The 21,644-nt window shown below is 47.7% G+C and overlaps 1 protein-coding gene across 3 annotated transcripts; it reads left to right on the forward strand.

The window, feature by feature from the left end:
- Positions 1 to 1,899: 1,899 nt before the first annotated feature.
- LIMK1 (LIM domain kinase 1) lies at positions 1,900 to 21,577 on the forward strand. 3 transcript variants are annotated; one of them, XM_089493326.1, is made up of 16 exons: positions 1,900 to 2,093; positions 4,829 to 4,925; positions 10,819 to 10,957; positions 12,664 to 12,773; positions 13,190 to 13,381; positions 13,661 to 13,766; positions 14,161 to 14,327; positions 15,061 to 15,244; positions 15,800 to 15,886; positions 16,272 to 16,403; positions 16,651 to 16,710; positions 17,395 to 17,460; positions 17,691 to 17,838; positions 18,074 to 18,129; positions 18,554 to 18,711; positions 19,037 to 21,577. In XM_089493326.1, exons 1-16 carry the CDS (start codon positions 2,036 to 2,038, stop codon positions 19,197 to 19,199), a joined length of 1,923 nt encoding a protein of 640 aa, XP_089349452.1. In that variant the 5' UTR covers positions 1,900 to 2,035; the 3' UTR covers positions 19,200 to 21,577. The 3 variants fall into 3 exon arrangements, with proteins under 3 accessions (XP_089349452.1, XP_089349453.1, XP_089349454.1); XM_089493327.1 differs by lacking the exons at positions 1,900 to 2,093; positions 4,829 to 4,925 and adding an exon at positions 6,065 to 6,129; XM_089493328.1 differs by lacking the exons at positions 1,900 to 2,093; positions 4,829 to 4,925 and adding an exon at positions 8,205 to 9,116.
- The last annotated feature ends 67 nt before the right edge of the window (positions 21,578 to 21,644 follow it).

The following is a 21,644-nucleotide window of genomic DNA, read 5'->3' on the forward strand; positions in this document are numbered from 1 at the left end:
TGGTCTGGAGATGATGGGAAGTGTCCTCCAACCCCAGTCTTGAAGGGCTTGCTGTGCCTGATGGATGATGGGAACTGGAGGGAGGTCTCCCCAACCTCTGCATGGTATGGGGATGATGGGAAGTGTCCTCCAACCCCAGTCTTGAAGGGCTTGCTGTGCCTGATGGATGATGGGAACTGGAGGGAGGTCTCCCCAACCTCTGAATGGTCTGGGGATGATGGGAAGTGTATTCCAACCCCAATCTTGAAGGGCTTGCTGTGCCTGATGGATGATGGGAACTGGAGGGAGGTCTCCCCAACCTCTGCATGGTCTGGAGATGATGGGAAGTGTCCTCCAACCCCAGTCTTGAAGGGCTTGCTGTGCCTGATGGATGATGGGAACTGGAGGGAGGTCTCCCCAACCTCTGCATGGTATGGGGATGATGGGAAGTGTCCTCCAACCCCAGTCTTGAAGGGCTTGCTGTGCCTGATGAGGATGATGGGAAGTGTATACCAACCCAGCCTTTTTATTTTAGTTGGTAACATGATTGCATCTTTTTATTTTAGTCGGTAACATGAAGGCATCTTTTTATTTTGTTTTATTTTTAATTTAATTTTATTTATTTATAATTTATTTCATTAAATGAAAATAAAAATAAAAATTGATAAAATTAAAATAAATAAAATTAATAATAAATATAATAAATATCAAAATGTAATACAAAATGACATAAAATTAAAACTAAGAAAATACAATAAACTGAAATAAAAATGAAATAAAGTAAAAAAAGAAAAATTAAAAAATATTAAATTTAAAATGACATAAAATAAAAATTAATAAAATTAAATAAGCCTAAAATGAAATTAAAAATTAAATTAAAAATGATGTAAAATAAAAATACATAAAATAACATAAAATAATAAAAATAAAAATTGATAAAATAAAATGAATATGAAATAAAATAAAAATAAATACATTTATAATTGTTATTTATTAATTATTATTTTATTTTATTCATTATTTTATCTTTTATTTACTTGGTGTGAGCAACATTTATTAATTATATAAATAGTATTCATTTTATTTCATTTTATTTATTATTTACTTAGTTGCTGTGTGCAATATTTATTTTATTTATTATTTACTATTTTGTGTTAAATATTTATTTTAATTATTATTTAAATAATAATTAATAATTATTATTTTTAATTATTATTTTATTTTATTCATTTTAATTTTTATTTACTTGGTTGCTGTGAGCAACATTTATTTTAATTGTATAAATAGTATTTATTTTATTTTATTTATTATTTACAGAGTTGTTGGGTGCAATATTTATTTTATTGTTTATTTACTAGTTCGTGTGAAATATTTATTTATTATTTACTACTTGGTGTGTGTGTGTGTGTGTGGCATTTATCTTAATTATTATTTACATAATATTAATAGGTTTTAGTATTTATTTTATTTATCATTTTACTTATTATTTACTTAGCAGGTGTATTTCATTTTAATCTTGTCGATTAGAGTTGGAGGTGGTGGCAGCAAGCTTGTTTTCTGCTGCTCCAGAGATTGGATTCAAGCTACAGGAAAAGAGATCCCAGCTTAACGTTAGCAGGAGCATCCTGATGGAAAGAGATGGTTAAAGAGGTGACAGGATATGTTTAAGCGTTTGAAGGAGTGTCATGCTGAAGATGGAGCAAGCTTGTTTTCTGCTGCTGCAGAGAATAGGAGGATTCTCTGGAGCAGCAGAAAACAAGCTTGCTAGGAGGAAGGATGCTAAAGGCTTGGGAGGGGAGGCTGGAGGAGTGGAGGGGAGGGGGTCCCTCTCTCTGTCCCCTCCCCTTGGCCACGCCCTCCCTTTGGCCACACCCCTCCCTTGGCCACGCCCCTCCTCCCCCTCCCTCTTTCCCAGGGCTGCCTTGCAGAGAGAGTGAGTGGGCCATCCTCCTCCTCCTCCGCATCCCCAGCGGTTGCATCTTTCTGCGGAGGCCCCGGTCATCCCTGGCTTACTGGTCCCCCCACTTTTTTGGGGGGGTTCAAGGGGTGCGTCTGCATGCGGTTGATGCTCCTCTGCTGCACCTGGAGCGACGAGTCCATGGGAGAGGAGGAAGGTGGGTGCAATAATGGGGAGGGAGGGTTTGCAAAAGGGAAGGATGAATGAGAGAAAGAAAGAATGAATGAATGAAAAGAAGGAAGGGAGAGAGAGAGAGAGAGAGAGAGAGCCTTGCCTTGGGCCTCAGGCCTCCTCTCCCCTGACCTTGAAGGCTGACCCCCCCCTTTTCCCAGACCCCCCTCTCTAAGCCTGGCCTCCTCCCCTCTGGCTGCATTTTCACACGTGCAGCACAGAGACACGCATCATCCCTTCCTTGCAACGTTTAGTTTAATTATTATTTACATAATAATTCATAAATGTTTATTTATTATTTTATTTTATTATTAATTATTAATTTAGTTGGTGCGTGCCATGTTTATTTTAATTATTATTTACATAATAATTATTTTATTTTTATTATTAATTTAGTTGATCTGTGCCACATTTATTTTAATTATTATTTACATAATAATTCATAAATTTCTATTTATTGTTTTATCTTATTTTAATTATTATTGATTTAGTTTGTGTGTGCCACATTTATTTTACTTATTATTTACATATTAATTCATAAAGTTTTATTTATTATTTTATTTTATCTATTAATTTAGTTGGTGTGCCACATTTATTTTATTATTTACATAATAATTCATAAATTTCTATTTATTATTTTATTTTATTTATTGTTAATTTAATTGGCGTGTGCCACATTTATTTTAATTATTATTTACGAAAGGGGTGGATGGGATATTTGTTTTTTATTTATTATTTACTTAGTTGTTGTGTGCAACATTTATTTTACTTATTATTTGCTAGAGGTGATAGGATAGCCCTGTTTAAATATTTAAACTGCAGAACAGCCTAAGGTCCATCCTGCCTGGGATCTGTAGTTTCCTCCTGCAGCATCATGGGATTTGGAGTTTGGTGAGGCAGTGGGGCAGTATGGTGTAGTGGTTTGAGTGTTGGGACTACAACTCTGGAGACTGGGGGTCATAGCATCATAGGGTTGGAAGAGACCCCAATGCCATCCACTCCAAACCCATTCTGCCATGCAGGAACTCTCCATCAAAGCCCAGTGCCCTGTTCAGCCATGAAACCCATTGGGTCTCCCCTGAACAAATCTTATGGCAGCCATAAGTTGGGAATGCCTTGAAGGCTCTTGCAACAACAACAACAAGAACACCTTGAGCAAGAGCCAAGGAGTTGTAGTGCTTCGAGCTCTGGACTCTTGAGAGACCAGGGTTCGAATCCATGCTTGGCCCTGGAAACCCACTGGGCCATCCTGAGCAAGTCGCACCCACTCAGCCTCTGAGGATGGCCAAGGCAAACTCAACTTGGGCAAGGAAACCCCATGAGAGGTTTGCCTTCAAGTCGCCGTAAGTCGGATGCGACTCGAAGGGACGCATCAGCATGCATAGTTGTCATTGGCCTGAGAAGATGGGGATGTCTGTGGTGTCTGAGCATGTGCAGAGTGTCCTATCACTCTCTCTTTTTGTCTTTCCAGGCCCTTGGTGCTGGATGCTGTCCAGGGTCCTACTTTCCTCCTGGCATCCGTCTCCTTGCCCTAGTCACCTAGTGGGCCACATGTGGCCCACTTTCCCCCAGATTAGGAGCTTTGCCCTTGCCTTCCCCTGAGGCTGAGAGAGTGTGACTTGCTCAAGGTTTCACGTGGGTTTCATGACCAAGCTGGGAATCGAACCAAGACGCAAAACGTTACGCCACACCAGCTCCCTGGCACTTGCTTCCAACATGTCAGATGGAAACCAGAGGTTACCAAAGCTGTGCCCATTCCTTCCCCTACCTTTCCGCTCTCCAAAGTGGAACAAGGGATGCGTTTTAAGGGCTGGCTCCGTTGTTATATAAACCGGAAGATCGATGAATGGCGCGAAGCCCTTGGAAAAAGGGTGGAGGACACCCATGGTCACCCATCAGGAGGCCATCCTAGCTTCTGGGCACCCATGACTGGCTGGGCATGCGCCGCACCCTCCGGTGGACGTCTGTTCTCATTTCCGTCCCACGGAAGTGGAGGGAGACTCCTCCAACTTTCCCTGCGAGGAGGAAAATGGCTGTTCCTGGCAGTGTCTAGTGTTTTGGTTGTGACTCTGAACTGAACAACGTTTAAGATGTTCTCCAAAGATGCGCTCCGAAGTGTTTGGCTCCTTAGATATTGCATTTGATGCAAAATCTGGTATGGAGTCAGCAGCCCACTGACATGGCAGCCGGAAGGAAGAACCCAAAGGAAAGCTGCTATCAATTGCTCTTTGTTTCTGGGATCCCATATTGTTAACACAGAATAAGAGAGACCCAGACAAAACTGAGGATTACGCATCGATTGAGGATGGGTTTGATGGGAGGGAAACAATTCTGCGTGTTCTTAAAGGCACTCTCTTTGCTGTTTAGTTATGATCATCCTTAGTTCTCTTCTGGAGAGAGTCTCTGACAACGGAGAGCAACCTTGCAGGGTTGGTCTCTTTTTGGAGAAAGGCTCCTCCAATGGAGAGCAACCTTGGATGGTTGGTCCTCTTGAGAGAGGCTCTTCCAATAGAGACCAATCTTTTAGGGTTGGTCTTCTGGAAAGAGACGCTGCCAACGGAGAGCAACCTTGCATGGTTGGTCTTCAGGAGAAATGCTCTTCCAATGGAGAGCAATCTTAGATGGTCGGTCCTCTTTTGGAGGGAGGCTCTCCTAATGGATAGCGACCCTGCGCTACTGATCCTGTCCCATCCTAATCTTTTCTTCTTCCTCTTCCTGCAGGGAGTGACCTGCCCATATGTGCCAGCTGCAGCCACAGCATCTACGACGGCCAGTACTTGCAGGCCTTGAACGCCGACTGGCATGCCGACTGCTTCAGGTAGGATCTCTCTGGGGACGGCTGTGGGGCTGGGAGAGAGGTATATGTAGGTGATGCATTGGTGCCGTCGCTGGTGCTGTCAGTGTGCATATTCCAGCCTGCTCCACAGCTGTCTGCGTGAATGTAAAAATGAAAGGCACCACTATAGGATCGGAGACCTAGTAGACCACAAGTCGAACATGAGTCAACAGTGCGATGCGGCAGCTAAAAAGACCAGTGTGAGTCTAGGTTGCGTCTATAGCAGTATAGTGTCTAGATCAAGGGAAGTGACGGTGCCACTATTTTGCTTTGGTCAGGCCTCACCTGGAATAATCCTGTGTCCAGTTTTGGGCACCACAGTTCAAAAAGGACATTGAGAAACTGGACCATGTCCAAAGGAGGGCAACTAAAATGGTGAAGGGTCTGGAAACCATGCGGAAACCTGAGGAACGACTTAGGGAGCTGGGGATGTTTAGCCTGGAGAAGAGAAGGTTAAGGGGTGATATGATGATAGCCCTGTTTAAATATTTGAAGGGATGTCGTATTGAGGAGGGAGCGAGCTTGTTTTCTGCTGCTCCAGAGAATAGGACACAATGGAGCATTGGATGCAAGTTATATTAAAAGAGATTCCACCTCAACATTAGGAAGAACATCCTGACAGTAAGAGCTGATAACAGTGGAAGATGTGGTCTCAGAGTCTTCTTCTCTGGAGGTTTTTAAACAGAGGCTGGATGGCCATCTGTCAATGGGGGTGCTTTGATTGTGAATTCCTGCATGGCAAAATGGGGTCAGACTGGCTGGCCCTTGGGGTCTCTTCCAACCATACGATTCTATGATGCTGTTTGCAGAAAGCAATATCGCTGTGGGGAATCCCCAGAGAGCATTGCACCAGCCCCGCCATTGTGTGTGTGTGTGCGTTTGTGTGTGTTTGTGTTCACAGAGGAAGTGCTGTCCCATTGTGATTACGGAGCGGCTTCCTGTCTGGCGGAGGCAGACTTAGCTCAGTCTGTAGGGAGGGAGAAGGAAGGCCAAAGCAATTGAAGTTGTCCCTCCGTTGCTTACTAGTCCTCCATCCTCTGCACTTCGAGGCAAACGGGACCATTGGGGTATTGGTTTCAGGGACCCCTTGGGAGGCAGCGCAAGTCGGGGCCACCGTTGTTGCCAAGTGCGCAACCATGCTGGCTGCTGTGCTCAAAGGGAGCCGCTTCCTGACAGCCGGAGTCAAGTAAGTCTCATTCCTGAGCCAGTCTTATCGTCAAGTTCTTTCTAATGTTCTCTCGAAATCTACCTTCCTGTATCTAATAGGTCAGGGATGCTTTGATTGTGAGTTCCTCCGTGGCAGAATGGGGTTGGACTGGATGACCCTTGGGGTCTCTTCTAACTCTGGGGTCCTATGATTCTAACTTCAGACCCTTAAAATCTCTGGGGCGTCGGAGAACCAACTTAGCCCCTTTTCTCTGGGATGTCGTCGTTGTGGTCGTTGCGGCGTGCCTTCAAGTCATAGGGATGATGGTGACTAGAAGCTCCAGCATGCAGACTTGGTAGTCCCCCCAAAAAAACCTGATAGTCCCCCAGAACTTGTGGGTGGTGTTTGGATCATTTTTCTTTAAGTACAGGATTTGGCATTAGCCGTGCCAACTGGGAGATCCTAAGACCAACTGGGGGAGGACGGTTGAATCAATGGCACTGAAAGTGGACCAAGCTTTCATTGATTCGACGTCACCGTTCTAATCGGGACAGAAAGCTTGGTTTATCCAAACACACCTTCAGTGGAGATGCGGAGATGCTAGATTTTGGGTTTCTGCACCGGGCTGTTCCTAAATGGCGAACAGATGCTCCTGGTGGTTTCCAAGCCACCCTTTCCTCCTCTCCAAAAACAGAGTAGTTTAAGGAGTCAGGAAAGGTCATGCCGTCCCTCAAAACAACCCAGTTGTGACAGGCCGGATATGGCCCCAAGGCCACATTTGTCCCACCCTGGATGGATCGATGCTCTAATACAATCGATGGCGTCCGTCTGTCTCTTTTTAACACAAGGGTGCTTCTTTCCCTCCCTCCCCGCTGCTCTGTCTCCTCGCTGCCTTTCATCCCTGCAAAACAATGGGGCACGGATGCATCAAATCAATCGATCCATGGATAATCCCTTGCGCCGGCCTCACATCATCCGGGGCAGCCCACCCATGTGCCAGCCCTGCAAGGGTTAATGGATTGAGGGACTCTATTGGTTCCTTTCTTTCCGTGTCTTCTCCCCCCAACCACTTTGAGAGGGAAGTTCCGCAGAGGTGATGTCATGGGAAGGGGGCCTTCCCCGCAGGGGGGGGGCGTTGGTGATGTCATCACCCCTCTCTGGCATTTCCCCCCCACCTCCTTTTAGAAAGGGGAGAGGGAGCCGGATGCAACTGAGCATCATGGGAGAGGCCCATGCATGACAACATGACTATCTTATGCATGCACCAAACAATATGACTATTGTATGCATGCACCAAACAATATGAATATCTTATGCATGCACCAAACAATATGACTATCTTGTGCATCACCTAACAATATGGCTTTCTTGTGCATGATATGATATGATAGCCCTGTTTAAATAGTTGAAGGGATGTCATATTGAGGAGGGAGCAAGCTTGTTTTCTGCTGCTCCAGAGAATAGGACCCAATGGAGCAATGGATGCAAGCTGCAGGAAGAGATTCCACCTCAACATAAGGAGGAACTTCCTGAGAGTAAGAGGTGTTTGAAGGTGGAAGAGGCTCCCTTGGAGAGTGGTGGAGTCTCCCTCTTCAGAGGTTTTTAAACAGAGGCAGGATGGCCATCTGTCAATGGGGATGCTTTGATTGAGAGTTCCTGCATGGCAGAATAAAGGGGTTGGACTGGATGGCCCTTGTGATCTCTTCCAACTCTACGATTCTATGAACAGTAGGACTTCTTGGGCATGCCAGGCCCCCTTTTGTCTCACTAGCCCTGGTCTCTCTTCCAAGCCTGGGCTTTGTGGCACTGTGCCCAAATGCTACCCATGTATGCGCATGTGTGTGCATTAAACAGATTATACATGCATGCAGCCTAATCGCATGCAGCGCAGGGCAAGGGAACCTGAGGACTAGCCCCCCGGGGGGAGCTTTCCAAATGGATTTCCTTGGCAGGTGGCGAGAAAGGCGGGAAGGGCCACGGGAGGCTTTTTGTCATGCAAAGGCTCGCTTCCCCTGGATGGCCTCCTGTCGCGCAAAAGCCACTGCAGCAGACGCAGGGCTGAGTCACGCCACAGAGGCCTCCGCGATGCTCCCCTCCTCCTGCGGCCTGGCACATTCCCAGGGTCGCTTTTCGGCCGGCCAGCCGGAAAATCCAAAGAGAGGGGTCTGCGGACAACGGGAATATCCCTCTTCCCTGGTCCTGTAGCGAACCCCAATACAATGGGGGAGATATTGGATTTGAACAATCAAATCCACAAATATCAAATCTGCAAATATGGAGGGATGCTTGTATGTTGTTGTCGTGTGCTGTCAAGTCGTCTCTGACGTATGGCGACCCTAAGGCGAATGTATCGTAGGGGTTTTCTTGGCAAGATGTGTTCAGAGAAGGTTTGCTGTTGCGTCGTCTGGGGCTGAGAGAGTGCAACTTGCTGGGTTTTTATGCTTATGCGGAGAGTCACATTCACTCCAGAATCCAATGCTCAAACCAACGCCACACTGTATATCTATATATCTATAGATATAGCTATATTTCCTGCAGGTTTTTGTCTTCCCCCATATAGTTGTATCGGGTGGATCCATCCGAGCGAATAATCCCATCAGACGCAGGGGGACATACCTCTGAATAGCCATGCATAGAGGCAGGACGGTGCAGTGGTTGGAACAGTCAAATTGCCAATATCAGGGGGATCCTTATTTTTACCTTGCCTCTTGCAAAACTTTCGAAGCACTGGGCATGCCATTCGACACCCTGAATGGAAATGGAGCCTCCAGGACAAAGCAAAGGACATAGTAAATGATGTCTTTGCTGGTGGTCCTTGGTTTGTCAAAAGAGGACCATGGCAGAGAGAGAGAGTCAGACACTTGAGAATGCAAACCAGAGGAGAGCTTGCAAGAAAAAGACTTTGGCGACGATAGGACTGCAAAAGGACTGCGTGCCCGGCGGAAAAATTGGGACCTCTTTGGATCCGGAAAGAAACCCACAAATCTGGAGATGTCTTTGGCTTCGGCTGCCATGCGGCGAAACAAGTGAGCGAACTGGGTTGGTTTGGAGAATAACCGGCGATGCTTTTTTAGCCGGCGCCGAAGGGTTTGCGGATATTCTGTGGTGGCATTCCCAGTCCTAAGGGTCTACTGTTGTATTTTCGGGACCATCCTGGTTCTCAGGTTTTCTTACCCATGATAACGAAAGTGAACAAAATATAGAGCGGAGCCTTGGTTTCTGATGGGGTTTGGTTCTGTGGATGCCAAAATCCATAGATGTTCAAGTCCTGTTATGTTGGATAATGCCAATGTGTTTTATGTTTATGGGAGCCAGCATGACGCAGTGGTTTGAGCGTCGGACTCCGGGTATGATAGAGTCGCCATAAGTTGGAAATGACTTGCACACAATAACAACCAATGACATATATTTATGCGTTTTAATCTATGTGTTTAAATTGTTTTATGGGTTTTAAACAATGTTGTATCCCGCCTTGAACTTTGGGGAGAAGCAGATAAGAAATAGTCAAAGGCTTTCACGGCCGGCATCCATGGTTTTTTGTGCGGCCATGTTCTAGAAGAATTTATTCCTGACGTTTCGCCCGCATCTGTGGCTTTGGCATCTTTCAGAGAACCCCCCCCCAAAAAAAAAAATTCCCAGAATGTCATAACATTGAGCCATGGTGGTTAAAGTGATGTTATTGATGCTGCACAGACACAAAACCTGGAGTGGATTCCTTGCCCCACTGACATGGGTTCGAATATGTTGGGGATGCAGAATGGGGCTACCGAGCTCCGTTTGGACGGCAGACAGATCTGTCCTCCTGAGCTTGGTTTCGAACTTTCTCCTCCTAGATATTGCAATGTTTAGGGTTGACCCAGAGCTACCGGGAACTGAGGTTGGCCCACATGCCCCACATCCAGAGCATGACATGCGTGGGAAGACAACAAGCGATGTGGCTTCGCACGAGGCCACCGCCGGACCCAGATGGGAAGTGAATCGACCGTGTCACTTCTCCTCTGTTTGCTAAGACCCGGCTTGTTCCTCTTGGGGAAAAGATCCAGAGTTGTGCAAATGTGACGTCCGACCCCCGTGGTTTCCCCCCACTCCCTCTGAAAAGGGAATTGCAGGCATAGTCAGTGGGGATTTAGACGGGGATTGCCCCTGTTTAAGAATAAAAGAATCATAAAACCCAAGAGCCGTAAGGGACTGCAAAGGCCATCTATTACAACCCCCTGCCATGCACGAAATAACCATTGACCTCTGCCGAAAGACGTCCAAAAGATGGGGAGTCCACCGCCCTCCGTTGCCAAACTGTTCTGATGGTGAGGATGTTGTACCGAACGTTTTGCCGGAGTCGCTTTTCTTACCATTTGAATCTGTTGCTTTGTGTACCCGTCTCTTGCTATGTGTCTGCTTTTCCTATAGTTTGCATCCATTGCTCCGTTGGGTCCTATTCTCTGGAGCAGCAGAAAACAATCTCACTCCATCCTCAATATGGCACCCCTTCAAATATGTAAACGTTCCCAGCTCCTGAAGACTTTCCTCATAGGGCTTGGGGTTTTTCTAGATCACATTTGTGGAGGATGGGTTTGGTGAAATGCCCAGACTCTACAATCCGGAGAGGTGTTCAGGACCACGGGGGGAAAACAATATGCAACCGTGTATAAACAATTTGTTATGGGATTGAGGGAAGCCGTTCTTCCATGCAAAGATTCAAGTCTGTTTTTGATCCTTTTGCTCCCGCAGGTGCAGCGAATGTGGGGCTTCGCTCTCCCACCAGTATTACGAGAAAGATGGGCGTCTCTATTGCAAGAAGGACTACTGGGCACATTTTGGGGAGATGTGCCACGGCTGCTCCGAGCAGATCACCAAGGGACTTGTGATGGTAAGGCAGACCGTCCTCCTGCGCCGGTTCGATTTCCCAGTTGCGCTGGGAGTTTGGTGGCAATAGGGTTTTAGACCATACTTTGGACTAAACTCCAAGAGATACCCACATCGAAACCTTGAGTTGGAAGAGACCCCAAGGGCCATCCAGTCCGACCCTATTCTGCCATGCAGGAACTCACAATCAAAGCATCCCTGACAGATGGCTATCCAGCCTCTGTTTAAAGACCTCCAGAGAAGGAGACTCCACTGTTCAGCAGCTCTTACTCTCAGGAGCTTCCTAATTTTTAGGTGGAGTCTCTTTCCTTGAACTTTGCATCCACCGCTCCATTGTGCCCTCTTCTCTGGAGCAGCAGAAAACAAGCTCCATCCTCACTATAACAGCCCTTCAGATATTTAAATAGGGCTATCATGTTACCGTTTAACCATCTCTAAAAACACAGGAGGGCAAATATGATATCTTACTGCTAAGAGATTCCTCCTAATGTTGAGGTGGGATCTCTTTTCTTGAACTTTGCATGCATCGCTCCATTGTGTCCTATTCCCTGGAGCAGCAGAAAGCAAGCTCCATCCTCACTATAACATCCCTTCAAATGTTTAAACAGGGCTATCATGTTGCCTTTTAACCATCTCTAAAAACACAGGAGGCAAATATGATATCTTACTGATAGGAAGTTTTCTTGAACTTTGCATCCATTGCTCCATTGGGTCCTATTCTCTGGAGCAGCAGAAAACAAGCTTGCTCCCTCCTCAACATGACATCCCTTCAAATATTTAAACAGGGCTATCATATCACGTGTCAAATCCTTTCTTGGAAAGAGTTCCCTTGGGGGAAGTCCTTTAAAGCCGACATCTCTGAGACGGGCTCTGCCTCTTCAACACTTAATTTAAAATTCAGACTAAAACCCAGAGCGGATTGACCGCCCCATTGACAAGGAAGACACCAGCCTCTGGGGATATTTCCAAAGGAGAGGATAGAGCAGCTTTTCTGAATGGAAAGCAACACTTTAGCCGACGCTTCGTTTGCATGCGGTGCCTGGGAGGCGGAAAACCGAGATCTTAATGAGACCGGGTTTTTTGCGCCAAGAGCCCAACGGGAAGCGGTGGCTTTACTAGAAAATGAGAAGGAAACTGGGACAGAGACATTTAGCAGATTATAGTGGACAGAGCCAGGAGATGTGTGTTAGTGCGCCGTGCCTCTTGGCCAAACCAAAGCGGAGGATTTAATCCAGAAATGCAGGGCCAGAGAGAGAGAGAGAGAGAGAGATGCTATTTTGTTCCGACGGCTGCAAACCTATGGATAGTTTAACATTAGCAATGACTTTTGCTATGGGTTTGCTCACACCTTTGTATATATATGTGTGTGTGTGTGTGTATACATCATATTACTATTATTATTATTCAAAGACATAACCATGTTAAAACTAGTATGCAAAGAGCACCTTTGAGTCACTGAAAGAAAGAAGTTGGCGGCATGTGTTTTCGTAGATGAAAGTATACTTCATCAGATGTGTTTACATTGAGTATATGAAAGCTCATGCTGCCAACTTCTTTCTTTCAGTCTCGAAGGTACTATTATTACTATTGTTATTATTATTAATTACGTATTACAGGAGCGATCTGGAGACCCCCAGGAAATGCGGAAGCGGGGAACGCTATCCTGGGCCATGTGTGCCACTCCAACCTTTCTCCTTGTCTCGGTTCTAGGTGGCTGGAGAGCAGAAGTACCACCCCGAATGTTTCAGCTGTCTCAATTGCCGGGTGTTCATTGGCGACGGAGATACATATGCGCTGGTGGAACGGTCCAAGCTTTACTGGTGAGTTGGAGAAGAAAAGCAAGGCTGGAGTTGGGGCTGGCAGAACAAGGCAACGGCCCCGGGTGGCAAACACTACAGGGTTGGCAGCAGCTGCTTTCATTGCAAGACTGTTGATAGATGGTTGAGTGTGTCCCGTATCCCATAAACCTAGGATGAACACCTGTCACAGTTTTGGGGGGACCTCACTGGCCCACAGAGGGACATTGAGAGCCACTTCTACTTTGCACACATGCAAAAAGAAAGTGGGGGCTGGGCAATTGGTCTCAATAGCGGAAGTCAACTTTTACATCGCCGTGTGACCCAATAATCCATCCCAGGCAACATAATGTTCGCGATTTGCCGCACTTGAAAAACATGTCCTTCCATGATTTGGTGATGAGTGCCCTCACTTGTGCCATTCTTCCTCCTTGCCACAGCGGGCGCTGCTACTACCAGATGGTTGTGACGCCAGTGATGGACCAGTTGCTCCCAGAGTCTCCTGGCACCCGGATCCCCCACACCGTCACCCTGGTTTCCATCCCGGCTTGTTCAGACGGCAAACGGGGCTTCTCCATCTCCATTGACCAACACGGTGGTTCGGAGCACCCCCACACCGTGCGCGTGCGAGAGTAAGTACAACCGGGTTGGGCAATGGAGTCTTCTTGTGATGAGAAGAGTCCTGGACTGATGGTTCAGGATGTATTCTACTCAAAATCCGTGCATGGTTGTTTTGCGCAAGGAGATACCGGAACGCGTCAGCTAAAGGGGCTGTGAAGCTTTCCTGTGCTGTAGACCATGCAATGATGGGTCCCAAAAAAGTCTTGGAGTAGGGTGCCCTTGCAAAGGGGAATAAACCCCTACCTTTATCACCTCCTTCTTCTCTTCCTTCACCGTCCTCTTGCACATAGATTGGACCCAGACTGCATCAGTCCCGACTTGAAGAACTCCATCCACATTGGCGACCGCATCTTGGAGATCAATGGCACCCCGATCCGACACGTCCCCCTAGATGAGGTGATGCTTCTTAGGTCTTTTCATACCAAAGTCCAGATAGGGCATCGGTGTTCGGTGGCTCCCATGCCAGTGCGGTGGGGAAATCCATTCCAGGGTTGACTGCGGGATCTAAAAGGAGCGTTTCATGGTGCTGAACCTATTTGAAGCAGATAGAAGTCAATGCTTTGGAGAGAAAACCTGGGATGGATTCACCACCCCACTGACCTGGGAGCCACCCGCTGCTTCTGCGATAGGGTTGCGTTCAGAGCTTGGAAAAGTTACCTTTTGGGATGGTTCAGAACCATTTATATAACCATTGGAACTAGACTGGTTCTCGCAAAGGAATGGAAAGATAAAGAGGAACCTAATGTGAATGAATGGGTGATCTAACCTGCCCTCTCCATCCCCATAACAGATCGACCTTCTGATCCAGGAGACCAGCCGCCTCCTGCAGCTGACCATTGAGCACGATCCGCACGAAACGCTGGAGAACAGCCCGCTGTCGGAGCTGCGGAGTCCTCTCCGCTCGCCAAGCCGGACGCCGTGCCCAGAACCGGCCGCCATCCGACAACGCTCCATCATGTAAGGATCTGGGTTGAAGCTGGGTTGAGTGGGATGCAAAGGGTGCCGCCGCCTAACCCAGTGGAGACTCTAAGGCGAGACTCTTAAGGCAAGCTTGGATGGGTTTTCTGAGCATGAGTTGTTGCTGTGGCCTTCTTCAAAAGTCTGAGAGAGTGTGATTACTCCAAGTTCGCCCAATGGATTTCCATGTCTGAGCAGGGATTCAACCCAAATCCAACCAGGCCTGTATTGATCTATGCATGGACTATTCGTTCATTAGTGATGTTGGTATCCAATCTGAAGATTAGCTGGCTTCAGGGAAACAAGCCCACTCAACATATAAGCTCCGGCTTTGACTTCATGTCTTCTCGTGAAATGTCCAAACTACAACAGACTCAGTCATGATGGTTTCTAGGGGAAGTCCAGGCTTGATTTGCTTTCTAAGGCGTTGGTCTCTCTCTATAGTAGTCTGTAGGTAGTCCTCTAGCAATGCATTTCAAAGGAGCTGGTTCTCTTCTTGGCCATTTGTTTCACTATCCAGCTTTTGCAACTATCCACAAAACTCAGCAATACAACACATTCTCCATGCTAGGCCTTGGATATGGAATCCACGCAGATAGACGTTCGCAGATTCTCCCTTCCGAATCCACATTGCAGGGTTACGTTTCCCCTTGGGTCTGGGTCAAACTCTCTACATGTCTGTCTTTATCCTTGTCTGATGTTCCTTCCCTTCTCTCCTTCCTCCTTCTCCCAGGAGGAGTTGCAGCATCGACAAGTCTCCTTGCTCCAGCGCATTGGGTTCCCCTGCCTCCCAACGGAAGGACATCGGCCGCTCCGAATCGCTCCGCGTCGTCTCGCGCCCTCACCGCATCTTCCGCCCTTCTGACCTCATCCATGGCGAAGTCTTGGGCAAGGGATGCTTTGGGCAAGCCATTAAGGTACCTCCTGGTTGATGTTCACCACCCCAGCAGAACTGGGATGGTCTCTTACTCAATCATTCCTCACTGACTGGTTTATCGATGGACATTGCAGCAGTTGGGAATTGCTCCAAGACCTAAGAAATTATTTGTCTTAATGGAGAGGGCAGGAGGATGGAGCAAGTTATGTGCCTGATAAAAGGATGTACATCTCTGTGCGGTGCCCAGAAGAGATTGGGAAAGTTGTTTGGGGTGGATTACAAGACCCTGTTTAGCAATGGCATAGAGCCGGTGGATGCAAACGTAGCTCTGCTGTTGTTCTGGACTGCATCTTTGTGTAAACACATTGCAGCATCTCACACTCATGTATTCCCAATTGTTTCTCTGATTGTTGCTGCTTCTGCTTTACTGTCATCTTTATCTCTTCCTCCTCCATTTCTTCCTCCTCCTCATCTCCTCCTCCTCCTTCATCTTCATCTCTTCCTTCTCGACTCATCATCTCCTCCATCTCTCCTTTTCCTTTCTCTCTCTCTCTATCTCTCTGGTCCTAATTGTCACCTTTGCTTCCTTCTTCAGGTAACCCATCGAGAAACAGGAGAGGTGATGGTCATGAAGGAGCTTATCCGTTTTGATGAGGAAACCCAAAGAACGTTCCTCAAGGAGGTAGGCCTCTTTCAGCTGTACTCTTGACAACTTTCACCCTACTGTCCCTCCATCACTGTGTCATCTCCCTAATAATCCTTCCGCCATTTGCTCCTCTTTAGCAATCTCTAGGTCCTGCACTGGAGGAGCTACAAAGGCCTAGTAGAGTATTCTCTCTAGGAATCTCTAGGTCTTTCAGTACAACCTTTAGTTAAAGTTGACCAGAGAGTTGCACCGGAGGACCTAGATATTCCTAGAGAGAACATATTAATCAAATCCACAAATATGGAGGGATAAGTATATTGCCAGCTATGGGTAGCCACTGACTAAATATCGGCATACCCTTGTGGCCATTGTGCACCTTTGTGCTGACTGTATGCGCATGTGGCGCTTTTGATTTTCCCAGGTGAAAGTGATGCGTTGCCTGGAGCATCCCAATGTGCTGAAGTTCATTGGGGTCCTCTACAAGGACAAGCGGCTGAACTTCATCACGGAGTACATCAAGGGCGGCACGCTCCGGGGGATCATCAAGAACATGGTGAGCGCGGAGACGCAACTTAGAACATTAGGACTTGGAAGAAACGTGTTGCTTTTCGGAGTGTGAAGGGATCGTATTTCAAAACCATATTTACAAGGAAGGGTGAAGTTACTTTCAAGGGTCTCAGATAGTGTCCCTGAAACCTCAGTACCTGGGACAGTCTTGACCCAGTAACCTAATCCGTGTCCTAATGGGTTTTCGGGTTTTCTCAGCCTCTGTTACTCACCGAAAGCATTTCTACCTGCAGGACAGCCAGTACCCTTGGAGTCAGAGGGTCAGTTTCGCCAAAGACATTGCGTCAGGGATGGTAAGTCTGCCCAAAAACCACAGCACAAGCGGAGTAAGAAAGAGGTACTAGAACCTGGTTGCTGACTTACTGTAGGGCATAGTAAAATGCAGTTGGCCCTCCGCATTTGCAGCTCTGGGTAATGTTCTTTCTGGGAATCTCTAGCTCCTCCGGTGTAACTGTTCCAGAGGTTGACCATAGAGTTACATCGGAGGACCAAGAGATTCCTAGAAAGGTGTTCTCCCCAACAAAAAAGGCATTTTTAAAATTTATGTTATGTGCCCCTAACCTCACTGAATGTGGAGGGCCCACTATATTGTCTAGTTGTTGCCCATTTTTCAAGGTTCCTATAGCAATGCGGTTGAGGAAAGGCAGATTCTGGCTGGCATCCTGGGCAAATTACAGAGTGCTTCTGCCGACAGCAAAGTTGTGCATATAAACAGTGTTGCATATTGCAACTGTACATAGCACATCGCACAACAGGATCCCCATAACTGACATAATGTTCTGCCACATTGCTATTCTGCATGGCGGTTCCATAGGGACAGTATAGTGTTATCGCCACAGTCGGATATTTCTGCTACATTGTGGGGATATTGGCTTGCAGCCTAGGCCACCAATGGTGGTTAGACATCAATAAAGACCGTATAGGATTCCCGCCATCATGCCTAACCGTCTTTTCCCTTCCTTCCGCCCCACTTCTAGGCTTACCTCCACTCCATGAACATCATCCACAGGGATCTCAACACTCACAACTGCCTTGTGCGAGAGGTAGGTGGCTGTGATGTCTTCGATTGTAAGTGACACATGCATCCTACTGTTATCCCCAACTAGAGTAGACCCATTCAAGCAGCAGGGCCGACCTCCATGTTGGCTCACCATGTTTGAATGGGCCGACTCCAGTCGGGGTTCCCAAAAGGGGATTCTGGAATCTGCCACCTCTGTGTCAGAGGTTGATGCCTTCGTGGGAGTAATGAGGATCTGTTCTCTCGGTTGCGCAGAACAAAAGCGTAGTCGTCGCAGATTTTGGCCTCGCCCGACTCATGGTGGATGAGAAGAACCAGCTGGCGAGCTTGAAGAAACCGGACCGTAGGAAACGGTACACAGTGGTCGGCAACCCTTACTGGATGGCTCCGGAGATGATCAATGGTGAGATGGGGGCCATGTTCTGAGAGGCTAGGCTTCTAAGGAAGAAGGTCTATGTATTTTTCCTTTCAGCCAGAGAAAGACCCTTCCAGACAATCTGGAGAGGTTGAGGGTCAAGAATCCCAGCTCTTGGGGGCCACATGCCATCCCAGGACCACATTTTGCCAACCAAAAGCAAACCAACCGATAGCATTTGCAGTCTGCTATGTGGATGATGGAGTTTCTTCCTCTCTTTCAGGCAGGAGCTACGATGAGAAAGTGGATGTCTTCTCCTTCGGCATCATCCTCTGCGAGGTAAGTTTAAAGAATATGGGGGAAAGCAGGGAAGAAAGGAGAGATGCTGGATGGAGTCATCTTGCCTGATGGGTTTCTGCGCTATAAAAATTTGGAAGGACTGGTTTTTCCCTCCTTTCGCCATCGTCTGCTTTAGAGCAGGAGGATGGCAACAGATGATCCTGGTTTAATTTAATGCCAGGGAGGCGGGTGGTGTAGTGGTTTGAGTTTTGAACCAGGAAGCTGGACATCAGGTTTCAAATCCCTGCTCAGCGATGGAAACCCACTCTTCCATAGGCAAGTCATTCTTGCACTCCTTGCTTAGGCACAAAAAAAGTTCTTCTAAAGTGCATTCACCATGCTTCCCTGATGTGGAAGGTGTCATATCTTGGCCAAACCTAAAGTGGGTTTCTGACAGGTCTCTCCCACCCATCTCTTTGCACAGATCATCGGGCGAGTGAGCGCCGACCCCGACTACCTTCCTCGCACCCTGGACTTTGGCCTCAACGTCCGAGGTTTCCTGGACCGCTACTGCCCTCCCAGTTGTCCCCCCAGCTTCTTCCCGATCGCAGTCCGGTGCTGCGATTTGGATCACGAGAAACGGTAAGCAAAGGGGGGTCGCCAGGTGTCAGGTCCCTGCCTTGGGTTTCAAGACCTGGGCCATCTCCTTGGATTGCCATCATCCACAGGGACCATCTCCTTTGGTCCTCAGGCTGGATGGCCATTAGACACAGGGACCATCTTTGGTCCTCAGGCTAGATTGCCACCAGACACAGGGACCATCTTCTTTGGTCCTCAGGCTGGATTGCCATCTGTCCCAGGGAGTGCTTTGATGGTGTCCTTCTGCATGGCAGAAAAGAATTGGACTGGATGGCCCTTGGGGCCTCTTCCAACTCTCGGATCCTAGGCTCCTTTTCTCTCATTCCAGGCCTTCCTTCAGCCGGCTGGAGCAGTGGCTGGAAGCCCTTCGGATGCACCTAGCCATGCAGCTTCCACTCAGCCCACAACTGGAGCAGATGGACCAAGCCTTCTGGGAGACCCACCGGCGGTCAGACGGAGGGCTGAGCGTCCACCCGGAAGTGTCTGAATGAAAGCTGCGGAGGTTGGGCAAAGACCCGGGACCGGGACCATGCGCATCTCTGCTGCACGGAGTTGAGGCGCATCCTTTCCCTTCCCAAAAAGCTGCACGTAGCTCACCGGCCGGAGCTGGTCTCTGGCTCCAAAGAGGGCATGGTAGTGAGGGAGGGTGTCATTCTCCCTCACCCATGGGAGTGGGTCCCTTTGCTCCCATTGGGTGTGGGTAGATGTTGGGGGGGGTGAGGGCCCTGTGCCTGGCATGCACAGGAATTGCAAAGGGGTCAGGGGGAGGCAACACATTCCCAGCTCATGTAAATACTCCTTTGTGAATAGATGCCCCTCTCCCCTTCCTTCCCATGAGAACCCTGCCAGGCCTTTGGTCCTGTGCCCCTCGATGCCTCCGCCTCCTCTCTGGTACTTATTGTGGTTTGCAAAAGCCTTTTGCACGCTTTGCTGAGCACGTCCGCTTCCGCTGCTCGCAAGCCAGCATTGCCGGGAGGATTTCTTCTCTCCCGCGCCCATAGAAACACACACACAACAGACACCTCCCCATCCTGTATAGACCCTCGTCCTCCAAAGCGGTGCCTTGGGTTCACAGGAATTTGCACACACTTTTGTCTGGCTCCGTGTTGTCCTTTTCCATGTCGAGGCACAAAACACCTCTGTGTGCGTTGGTGTGCGCGTGCGTGTGCGTGTGTGTGTAACCGTGTGCGTGTCTGTCGCTCTGTCTGAGTGTCTCCCCGTGCGTCGTGCGCAGGTGGGCGGCTGAGCTTTTCGCCTTCTTTGTGGTCTGTAGTGGGGTGGAACAACGCAAGCTGGCCGCCGTCGCCGCTGCTTTGCGAGGGGTGTCGCAATATCTGGAGGGATCCGTCGAAGTGGAGAACCCTTTCCCTGCCCATTGCTTCCCCTTTCCAAGATGCTTTTCTTTTCAAACCACTTTCTCCCCTTGCAGTGTTCCAAAGGCGGAATGGGATTCAGAGCTTTCTTCACACTACGCAATTATTGTGCTATGACCCTACTTTAACTACCGTGGCTACATCTTGTGAAATCCTAGGATATAAAGTTTGGAGAGATCATAAAGTCCTTTTGATGGACAGTCCCAAATTGTGGTTGGGTGCATTCAAGGCATTTCCAGCTGATGACAACCCTAAGCTTCGCAAACCTATCACGGGGCTTTCTGTGGCTGAACAAAGATTTGAACCTTGGTCTCCCAGAGTCCAACATCCAAATCACTGGTTCGGACGTCTAAGTACCCTTCCCTCAAATTGCACATCCCAGGACTCCATAGGAAGTTGCCTTGGTAGTTAAAGCAGAGTCATAGACTGGGATCCTACAAGTGCGCCTCCTCTGCATTGTGTAACTCTACATCCTCCCATTTCCCTCTGCTATCTCTCACTGGGAAGAATGGGAGGGAGCTGATGCAGTCCATGGCGCTGGTCTCGGCTCCAGGGGGAAGAAATGAGGGTACATTCACAAATGGAGTGCATGCAATTTTCCTTCCCCAAGGAGCCCAGACCAGCTGGATCTTCATGGTCTGGACTGCCTTGCCTTTCCCTCCCATCGGTTGCTGGTTTGTGGGAGGATTTGCATGAAGCACAAATGCAAGAGAAAAGCACTCTGCATCCAGAAAGTGACTTAATGGATGGGTGCATGAGCTGCATTTACATACCTGCAAGACACTGAACAGGATGCTGTCCATAGTCCCATAAGCGTGTGGTGTGAAAAGGCCTTTTCTTGAAGCCATACGTCTGCGTCGTTATTTTTGCAACTACGGAAGGATATGGCATTCCAAAAAATGTGATTTCGCAGCTGGAGATGTCTAAAAACAGTAGCAATGGGGGGAAACCACTCTGTCTCGGTTTGGTTGTAGTTCTCCAAATCCCACCTTTTGTTTTCTTCAGTTCCTTGTTTTGCATCTGTTTGCAAAACTTTAGATTTTTATTTGTCGTTGTTGTTCCACCTTGAAAGTTGCACATTGTGGTTTTTTTAAGCTAATGTACAGAATTATTTACTGGCTCTTTGGGTCCTCCCCCTTCATTTGAGGGATCCCCCCAAATCCTCTGCACCCAGATATCCATGCGTTTGTTGTCTTTTTTCCCTTCTGTAACATAGTCAAAAAGAAAGAGTTTGTATTATTTTTTCATGGGGGTCAGGGACTTTCTGTTGTCCTCAGTTCTGGTTATAGGGGAATAGTCAAGAATAGTGGGGAAAGGGGAGAGAAAATGGGAAATAATAATAATATTAGTAGACAAAATACGACTGTGAAGCATCTCTTACGCACTTTTGGACCAGCGAGACGCGGCGATGCAGACGGACCCCTGTCTGGGAAGGCGAATGTACGGAAACAAAGCTGTGATGTAAAAAACGAAGTCACATGGAAATAATAAAGAGTCCTTACACCTTGTTCAATGCCTCCCTTGTGTATCTTTTGGGGGGAATTCCTCCGGGAGAGAGCGGAG

This window comes from Sceloporus occidentalis, unplaced genomic scaffold (assembly GCF_023333645.1).
Source record: "Sceloporus occidentalis isolate IW3139 unplaced genomic scaffold, rSceOcc1.0.p SCAF_64, whole genome shotgun sequence".
NCBI lineage: Eukaryota > Metazoa > Chordata > Lepidosauria > Squamata > Phrynosomatidae > Sceloporus > Sceloporus occidentalis.

What these genes read in the sequence shown, in the direction of transcription:
- LIMK1 (XM_089493326.1), top strand. Translation starts at nt 2,036, where the DNA reads ATGCGGTTGATGCTCCTCTGCTGCACCTGGAGCGACGAGTCCATGGGA. An exon ending in TGGCATGCCGACTGCTTCAG is followed by an intron (nt 4,926 to 10,818) that starts GTAGGATCTCTC and finishes TTGCTCCCGCAG; the next exon opens with GTGCAGCGAATGTGGGGCTT. An exon ending in CACACCGTGCGCGTGCGAGA is followed by an intron (nt 13,382 to 13,660) that starts GTAAGTACAACC and finishes TCTTGCACATAG; the next exon opens with ATTGGACCCAGACTGCATCA.